Below are 9,828 nucleotides of genomic sequence, written 5' to 3' on the forward strand. Positions count from 1 at the left end.
TCTGTTAAAACCTTAATTTTATTGTCTATGTAGTTATTCAACAGTCTGAAAGAAAACTTCATGTTATTAACTATAAATATACGGGCTACAGCATATCTAAATATCTTTGTTTCTGAATAAGTCCTATTTAAATAGAAAAAAGTAACTGCATATCAAATTTTATTTTAATTAATGAAATGGAAACCCTACTCCCACTTGAAATGAAATGTCATTATTTTCATATGCTACATTGGAGGTAAAACGTGTTTCTCCATAATCCTTAGAAAATATTTATACTACAAAAATTCATCCAGTCTTAAAAAAATTTTTAAAACTGATATGCCAATCCTCTTCGTGATCAATAAATTCACCAGTTTATCCAGAATGGCAACTTGATTTTACAACTTGAAATGTTTTCTATAAAAACGAGTTATGTTTTAGATATTTACTTCCTATTAAAAAGTCTGAAGCTTCCAAAATATAGCACCACAATTTAAAACTTTTTATTGTTAATAGCATATTTCCATCTTTGCTTTTTGCAAGTAGTGGAAATAGATGGATATCAGTTAGAATTATAATTTAAATGAACACATGAGAACATAATTTATAAATGCATACAATTAGTCAAACTTTGTTACGTAACAAAAAGACAAATCTAGCTAATAGGATTCTTAATCCAAGTAGTATTAAAAACAGAATTGTCACATACACAAGCATACAAAATTTTGTTCTAGTTAATTCAACTTGTATAGTGGTCTTCATTAAAAAAAACACTGAAAAGTACAGCAAAATTATTTTTAAAAATCTCATCAAATGACAAGTAGTAACAAGTTTTTGCCAAGATTTTTCTTTAGGAATGAAAATGATAAAGCAAAGAATGTGAAAATCTTAAGGAAGTAGCATTTATTAAAGATAATAAGAAATATATCTTGGCAAATTGAGATCTTAGGGGCTCACACTGCATCCGATGTTCCTCTGCATGAGAAGGGGACTCTGGAAGTGTCTATAAGCCAAACTGAGTGGGAAAGAGATTTTTTCCAGTACGCTGGCAGTTTTCCCATCAGTGACTGGCTTTATTATCAAATAGAAACAGCTTAATCCTAAAAATTTTTAGCACAAATGCACTGAGAAAAAACATTATTCCCAGCTCTATCCTCAAACACAGAAATGTTCCCTATTAAAATTAGTCTTAAAACATAAAAAATGTGAAAATACTAAATACCTCAAAAATGAAAAAAAAAAAAAAAACAGAAAATACTGAAAAATACATGATTGACATGAGTTACTTCAGCTATCTGAAAGTATGCTTTTATTCCAAAAGAGTCTATTTACAAAGCGTGCTTACATTACATTTTAAAAGACATGTATCGGATGTTATTAAGTCAGTTTAGCAATTTTTATAAAAAGATTCATATCCTTTCAAACATATTTTGTCATTTAAAAAACTGCAACTGTCATTGTCGTGAAAGAGCACGTGACCTTAAGGGAAGAAACATCTCACTAGAGTTTCCACAAGTTCCTTCTTCCAACTGCAGCTCCGGTGGCAAAGGAGGAGCCCCAGGGTCCCCAGGCCGGGGAAGCGTAGTGGAAGAAAAGGTAGGATTTTCAGTTCTGCCTACTTCTAGAACAGGCAAATTCAGAGAAGAATCAGTAGAAAAAAAGGGGGCTGTGCTGGATTCTCCTTCTGGATGGTACATAACAGTGGATGCTCTCAGTTTTTCAGAGAAATTAATCTCATCTGAATTTGATCTAGAGAGGTTGTTTGTGGCTCCATCTGGAAAAGGCTCACAGCTGCTACATTTCAGCCCTACAATAAAGTTAATCAGATATCAGTGAAAAAGTAACAAATAAAGTTGAGTCCATGCCCATCTTATTTTTTTTTAAAGATTACAAGCTAGGTACCACACAAGCAAAATTTAAATAGCAATTTATAAATTCTGTCATAATCCATTTCACATTTCATGTGTTTTTCCCAACAACTATGAAGTGTACTATTATTTACACTTTCTAGATAAGGCAATAGCCTCAAGGAAGCTAAATCACATGCTGTAATTCACATCTGAATATTTATATACTTAACCACTGAAGGACCTGGAAAAAAATTAAGTAGCCCCTAAAATTTTTCATAAAAGAAGTAGCTGTCACAACTAATATTCTTTAGCATTCTGGCACACACACACAAAATTACCCAATTAAAACAAAATTTAAACACGGCATACGCTAAAATTCTATGAGTTAATTAATGCCAATTACTGATTCTTGAATCGCAGGGTATTAGAAGTGGAGGGGTTTTAGAGGTCATCTGGGATAGTCTCTCACTATTAGAGATGAGAAAACAGACGCCCAGAACAGTTAAGCCATGCTCAGAATTCCAGGACTACTTCATGGGAAAGTGAGAACTAGGTCCCAGGTGTCCTCTTCACATTAAATGGATACTGTCCTGTTTCTCAACTTAACAATTTACTTAAATTACAGTGGTTGTTCTGATCAAATAACTTTACCATATCCAGAGGGTAGAGCCAACAATTATCCTTGGGGTAGAAAGAATAAACATGAACACAATTTATCTTCTGTTAAACTCAGCGAATATTCAATCCCTAACTATCCATAGGCACAGAACTCTCTGAGTTGACACATTTTATGTAAAATCTGTAAAGTCTATAAAGTATATTTATAAGTAATTTATTCACACTAGTTTTCCAACTTCACAATATATTCAGCATTTCTGTCCCATGGTATAGAAACTATTTTCTTAAATATGGCACAGAAAGGGAAACTTCTAATGTGTTCCAGCATGGACTTATAGACTATGAATTCCTTAAGGGCAGAACCCTAAATTACTCATTTCTGCATCCCCAGCGCCTAGAACAGCTTGAACAGAGCTATATTACAGTCACATTTAACTTAGGTGCTCTAAAGAGATGGAGAGCGAAATAGGGGCTTAGGGGGAGGGGGATTTAAATTATGCAGGCAATGCTATGCAGCATTCCAATCAGTGAATATGTGTGCTCTGGGGTGAGGGTGAAACAAGAGAGGTGAATTTGCTATTTTCTTCATCAATCTCAGTTTCCATGCCTCTCTCATCTTGCCACATTGAGTGTGATTCTAGTGTTTAAAGTTATGTATGGTCTACACAACATGATTCTTAAAAACATAAGCCAACTACTTCATCTTGTGATCAACTGGAGAAAAATGATCGGAGTTAGACTTATTAAAATACTTTGCCTATATACTATTCGTTACGTGTGATGTGCATTTTCAGGGGTTACATTTGAAAAAATTAATCTTACATTCTGCTGACTTTAGAAACAAATCCTGTATACTGGGACTTTATTATAAATTTTCTATAAATGGTATTGTTAAATGAAATATAGAATATTGAGTGATATTCCACTTTTCCAATGTAATGACATCATATAAGATTAAAATGCACATTGAATGTAATTCTTAAGCTTAAACTTTTTGAATAAAAGCAAAATGATCATTTCTGGGTTTTCTGTTTAGCAATTTACTTTTAAAAGCATTGTTACATTTAAATGAACTCTCGGACACCTAAGATATTTACCTTTCAGATGTTCTAGTTTTATATTTCGAAGTTTTAGCACTTCATCTGTAATCTTCTGTATCAGGAAGTTCTGTGTTTTTTCTCGTCGAATAGATTCAACCAGGGTATCTAGTCCTTTAGGGTTTTCTTGTAAGTAGTCTAACAATTTTCCAGCTCTTTTTCTACTTGATGTTCGGCAAGAAATTTCTTCAGTGTCTTCTCTACTAAGTATTTTTTTTGCACGTAGATGATCAAAATGTCTCTCAGCTATGATTTTTTCACACAGGTATACACGCAAATTTTCTAAAGCCTAAAAGACATAAACGTATGTCAATGTTATTTTTTTAATACCTAAGGAAATCACATAGGTGATTATTAGTTAGGAATATTAACTGGTGGGAGAAACATGCTGAAGTCAGGAGGCTCAGGACTACTAAAATGCATGCTAATAAGATGAAGGTCCAAGTAGACAAAAGTAGGTCTAGATACTCCTCATAGCTCTGCCCTGCTCTGATCTCATTTTCACACCTATAAATGAAGACCTGGCTATTGTGAGGAGGGGTTGTTCTAATCTAGAGGACCTGGGTCTGTGGAAAAATGCCTGGTACATAGTAAGTGATCGGTAAATGCTATATGATGGTGACAATGACAACTCATTTGAGTCACACTTATAATGAGCAAAAGGCAATGGAAGATCTTAGCAGTACCCTAGCAAATGGTGACAGAAAAGTAGGCTAGGTGAAGGGTTCCTATAGGTCTCAGTCCACTGAACTCCCATATTCATTTATTTATTCACATAACAAACAATTCATATATATAAATACCTAATATGCCAAGTGCTGAGCATGCAAAAATCAACAAGACTTCAATTCTGCATGCAAAGGGCATGTGGTCTAGTTAGAGAACACATATCACATACAAGCCAATAATTATAAGACAATGTGATGTGACCCAGGAAGAAAAAAGACTATGTCAAGTATTGGGGAAGCACAGCCAGAACCTGGGAAATTTACAGAGGCTACACTTTTGCTAGAGGCATGAAGGTGCAAAGTAGAAAAATACTGAGAAGTTTGGGGTAGTTGGAACACATGCTGAATGTGAGAGGGCGGTGAGAAATGCAGTTAGGAAGGAAAATTGGGTTTGGAGCATAGAAGAATTTTTATGGTATGTTGAGGAACACACATATTACTCTGTAGCCCAAAGACTCATCCAAAGTTTATAAATAAGAAGCAATCTGAAAACTTTTGCAGATGACTAGCGGGGATTAAAAACTGGGGTCAAAGGAGACCAATCAGAAGATTGTTGTAATATCATAGATAAGATATATTGTGTGCATGAATTTAAGCTGTGGGGATGGAGAGAGAGACTAGATTTAAAAGATGAACTTCCTGAAAAATCTCAACTGTTGTCATTCTACCACCTATGTGCTAATGATTCCCCAATTTGAGTATGTGATTTAGACTTTCTCTATCTAGACATCCAAAAGGCACTTAAATTCAACATGTCCAAAACCAAATTTATCTTCCCCCATCCTCTTCTTCTGATATTCTCAGCTCATTTGGGAGTACCACCATCCATCCAATCATGCTATAAACCAACAACTAATCCTTGACTTTTCCTCTCTTTCACTCATTTGTCACATATGATCACCCATTTACCAAGACCTGCCACTCCCTTATATTTCTCTAATCTGCCCATTCACTTCATCTTTACTATTAGCAGTACTTTAGTTCAGGTCCTTATCATATGTTTGTATAAACTATCAGCAATGGACACCTAACTATACTTCCTACTTCTCTCCCCCTGCTTCAAATTTCTCCTTTATACATCCATCAGATCTTGCAATTTTTCAAGAGAAAATGGAAATCTGGAGTGTTATATAAACTCTAATACTGAAATGTTGTCAATTTTTAAAAAATTTAAAACACGGTGTTCCACCTCTGACTTAAAAGGATAAATTTCCTCAATAATGGCAGAAAGTAGAAAAGTTAAGAGCATAGCTCTGGACTTAGACTAACCTCAGTTCAAATCTTAAATCTGCCATATACTTCTGTGAGAATTAGGGCAAGTAACTTAATCTAATTTTCCAGTTCTTTATTGATAAAATACTACTACTTTGGAGGACCTCTAGGAGAACTAGATGGGACAGTGCATATGAAGGCTTGACACAATCTCTGATACACAGTAAGTGCTTAATAAATAATAGCTATTTGATAATGGCAGACAGGGTGCTTCATAGTATGGATTCTACCTACCTCTCCAGTGTACTCTATCACCACCTCTATCTGTCCTTTATGTTGTACGTACAACTGTTGTTCATCACTCCACATTTCTTTATGTTGTTACCTTTGTCTTGTTTTCTCTTCTCATACCACAAGTTGCCATTCATCCTTTAAGGTTCAGGACAGTGGTCATCTCCTTCAGGAAGCTTTACCTAAACTCCTTAGACTAAGTTAGGCACCCCTTTCCTCTGCCTTGCAATGCTCCGTGTATACATTTCACTCTTCTATATTTTAGGTCTCCACTTCTCATCCCCCAATTCATTCCCAGATATTTTCATTCTGTCTCACTACTCTTCTCAATGTCACCAGAGACCTCCTTAAAGCCAAATCCGATACTTTTCAGTCTTTGCCTTATTTCTCAGCAGCATGGACACAGTTAAGCATTCCTTCTTTGAAATATTCTTGTCCTATATGCATATCACACTCTCCTGGCTTTCTTCCCATCTTTATTGCTATAACTTCTCTTTTTAAAACTCTTCTATAATCTCTTTTCCCTTCTAGCTCTCAACTCCCTAGGTGAACTCATTTAATTCTGCACTTACATTTCTAGCTCAGATCTCTCTTCTGATTTTCACACTTGTGGGTCTAGTTGATGTTCCGACATTTCCACTTACTAATCTGATTCCACTCTTCCTCAACTTCTACATTCAATCCATCATAAAGTCTTATCATTTCTATTTCAAAAATGCATCTGTAATTCTCCTATTTCATCCATTTCTACTGCCTTCACCCTGATCCAAATTACTATCATCTCTCAACTATATAAATTCTAAGAGTCTCCTGACTGGTTTTCTCTCTTTTTACTTTTGTTCTCCTTGGTGCATACAACAGGCAGAGGGATCTTTTAAAAATATAACATAATTCAATCAGTTCCTATCATATTTGGGAAAAAAAATCCAAAAATTTTACTACCATCTATAAGACCCTTTATGATAGGGCTCTAGCCCACCTTCCTAACTTTACCTCAGGACATTCTCTGCCTTCTCCCAATGTCCCCAAGTCATCAAGGTCTTGCCTATTTTAGGTCCTTCGCAAATTCTATTCAGCCTAGAATGCTCTTCTCCCAGTTCTATTATATCCTTCGGTTACCAGTTCAAATGTAACCTTCTCTAACCATCCTATCTCAAGTAGATGCTCCTATTATTGTTTCGACATCTGTTTGTCTCCTTCATAGAATGTACCATAATTTGCAATTATACATTTATTTGTTTTCAACTCTAATGATCTACATGTTTGAAGCAGGCAAGAACCAGGTATGTTTTGTTTTACGCTGTATACGCTGTACTTAGCAGACTGCTAAGTAGATAGTGTTTTGGATGAATGTAAAATTCATTGCACTTATTTTATAATTTGTAATTATCCTTTTATGTCTATTTCCCTCCTTCCAAGAAATCAAGCTCTTCTGAAACCAGGATTGTATCTTACTTTCCAATTTTTAAACTGTTAGATTCAACTACAGCCTCACAGCAGCATGTAATCCATATTAATGAAACTGAACTAAATTCGACCAAAAAGATGAGGTAAACAAATAGATGGGGAAGAGAGAGAGGAAGAGTATAGTGAAGAAGTGGGAGTTTCCAGGAGGATGGGTTGTGGTATACCATTTATCAACACAGAGAATACAGCAGGACCAGCAAGCAGTTTTGGGGGAATAAAAAGTTCAATTTTAGACAATATGAGGAATATACAAGATATAAAGTGGATTTCTAGTAGGTATTTAGAAATAAGTGCCTACAGTTGAGAGAGTAGGAAGATCAAATATGTGGATGATAATTTGAAAACTTTCTAAGGTCATAAATCATTTTCAAAATATCATGAAGAAAATTTCTTAGAAAAATATGTGCACATATTTTTTTTTTTTCTCACAGACCTCCTGAAACTCATCCATGATTCCCCAAGGTTATGAATTTCTGATATGGCTATAAAATGAAATCATGGAGACAGATAATATCAATGAACTGATAGAAAAAAATAAAGACCCGGAAGCCGCTCTTCACATATGTTTGTGTACAGGTTTTATATCCTCCCACTTGTACCTCTCATTGCCTGTTTTATCAGCTGTAAAATGGGAATGACAATTATCTTCCTTAGAGGTTGCTCTAAAGTCTAAATGGGAATATTGTAAACTGTGGGAACATAGCAAATCCAGCTCCTGAAATTCATGGTTTTACTGGCAGAAATCTTGAATAAGACAACACTCATTCATTCTACATTGTTATCAATGTCCTAGTCTTATCTCAACTCGAATGTGAAGCAGGGGCCTGATCTTCATTTTTTGTATTTTTCCAGACTCAAGAACAGTACTTCTCCATATAGTAAGTGTTCCAGAAATATCCGCTGAATGAGGAAACTAAGGCACAAGTCCCAGTTGTGTCCAGTTTCTTTCTGCTAATGAGTCACAATTACCAAGTGTAATTATGAGTACAATGTAATAAACCTTACAGGGGAGGGAAAAGGGATTTGAAGCAGATAAACATTTAAAAAGCTGTTGTTCTGTCCAGTTCACAAAGATGATTTTGTGATTTTTGTAGTGTTAAGCCAGGGTACATTTCATGGTGAGTTTGTTTTTAATTTGAATTCATATAAAGTATTTTAGTGGCACTCATACAGGTCTCAAACGGCAAAACAACTAAAAGCAAAGTTAAAAGAGAAACAAATCATACCTCAACAAAGCCATTCTTTAAGAATAAATATTAAGATTTTTGGCAGCATCCAAGCAGAAGAGCAAAATTTAGCTACAAAATTATTTTTGACGTTTGCTTGTAAATTAATTCTGAACTACATCTATTCACCCCCCTCCCCTCAATTTAAATATGTGGGCGTTTGCTTACTAGGGGAATTCCAGGTTGTGCTTTCAGCTGTTGAGCTTCCCCCAACCCCCTTTGCAAAAGAGTTTCACATATATGCTCCATTGCTTGGGATCCTTTATCTGGTCCAGTCTTTGCTCCCCAGCAACCGGGGGCATCTGACTCAAAGATGAACCTGAGCCGTCGATCCCGTAAAACGCGTAGGTCCCTCAAAGCGCATGAGGGTAAAATCAACAGGAGATAAGTGGGTAGTGGGCAAGAAGTAGACTGCGAAGAGACGCTCCAATGAAGGTTTCAGAATCCCAAGCCCTGCTTCTAGTGATTTAAAACGTAGATTAACAGGTCGCCAGGGGATCACTTCCACCAAGGCCCCTCGGATGCAGGGCTCGCGGTGGTCCTGTCCGTCCCTCCGACCCGCGGGCTCCTCCTCCGACTCGGACTTCGGGTTTCCGCTTTCCTCGCCCGCTGGGCTGCAGCTCGCCCCCGCCCTCCCCCAGCCCGCGGGGCGCCTGGGCAAGGCTGTGCTACTCACGTCCTTCTTCACTTCTGTCAGGTCCTCCTCGGTGAGGGACAGTGCGGTGGGCTCCATGGCGGAGGCGGCAGATGGCGCTTCTTCCGGGTCCTGGAGCTCGCGCTGCGCCGCCCCGCCTACACTGAGGGCTGCGGCCTCCGGATGAGGGGCGAGAAGCGGAGGCGGAGCAGGTCGGGCGGAAGAGGGCTGCCCCTCTGGAAACGGGGGGCTCGGAAGTCTAACTGTGCAGCTTCCGGCTCTGCCTCTAGGGCCAACCGCGCCGTGGACCGTGACCTTCCGCTGCGACAGTCAGCAGCCGGAACCTTCCTTCTCCGAGAGGCTCCGCAGGTGCCTTCCCCGTCGGCAGGGCCCGCCCCGACTCTGCGGCAGCCAATCGCTGCCAGTCCCCGGCATCAGCCTTTCAGGAGTGGCTCCGTCCACAGCCTGCGGGTCTTCTGCGTGTGGCCGCGGGTTGCCTCCCGGAAAGGAATCGTTTCCGTGGGTGGAGCCCGTCTCGGCTACGCGCCGTGGGCACTCCCCGCCTTCGCAGACTGCTCCGTGGTGCAGTCTGGTCTTGGCTGATTTGTGCCATTGGGTTCCTCCCCTTTTCCCAGACCTTCCCCTACCATTTCCTGTTGCTGTGTTTGCTCACTCAAGTTTTTTAATTATTTGATCACACGCAGGCACGCGCGCATGTACCCTGCT

The 9,828-nt window shown here is 38.2% G+C and overlaps 1 protein-coding gene across 2 annotated transcripts; it reads right to left on the bottom strand.

Moving 5' to 3' along the window:
* On the bottom strand, positions 1-9,626 carry BCL10 (B cell CLL/lymphoma 10). 2 transcript variants are annotated; one of them, XM_006919371.3, is made up of 3 exons: positions 9,145-9,626; positions 3,545-3,833; positions 1-1,786 (listed from the first exon to the last, which is right to left on the bottom strand). In XM_006919371.3, the coding sequence occupies exons 1-3, from the start codon at positions 9,199-9,201 to the stop codon at positions 1,434-1,436; spliced, it is 699 nt and encodes a 232-aa protein (XP_006919433.1). In that variant the 5' UTR covers positions 9,202-9,626; the 3' UTR covers positions 1-1,433. The 2 variants fall into 2 exon arrangements, with proteins under 2 accessions (XP_006919433.1, XP_024907863.1); XM_025052095.1 differs by lacking the exon at positions 9,145-9,626 and adding an exon at positions 8,637-9,066.
* Positions 9,627-9,828: the final 202 nt, after the last annotated feature.

The sequence above is a fragment of the Pteropus alecto genome, unplaced genomic scaffold (assembly GCF_000325575.1).
Source record: "Pteropus alecto unplaced genomic scaffold, ASM32557v1 scaffold25, whole genome shotgun sequence".
Lineage (NCBI taxonomy): Eukaryota > Metazoa > Chordata > Mammalia > Chiroptera > Pteropodidae > Pteropus > Pteropus alecto.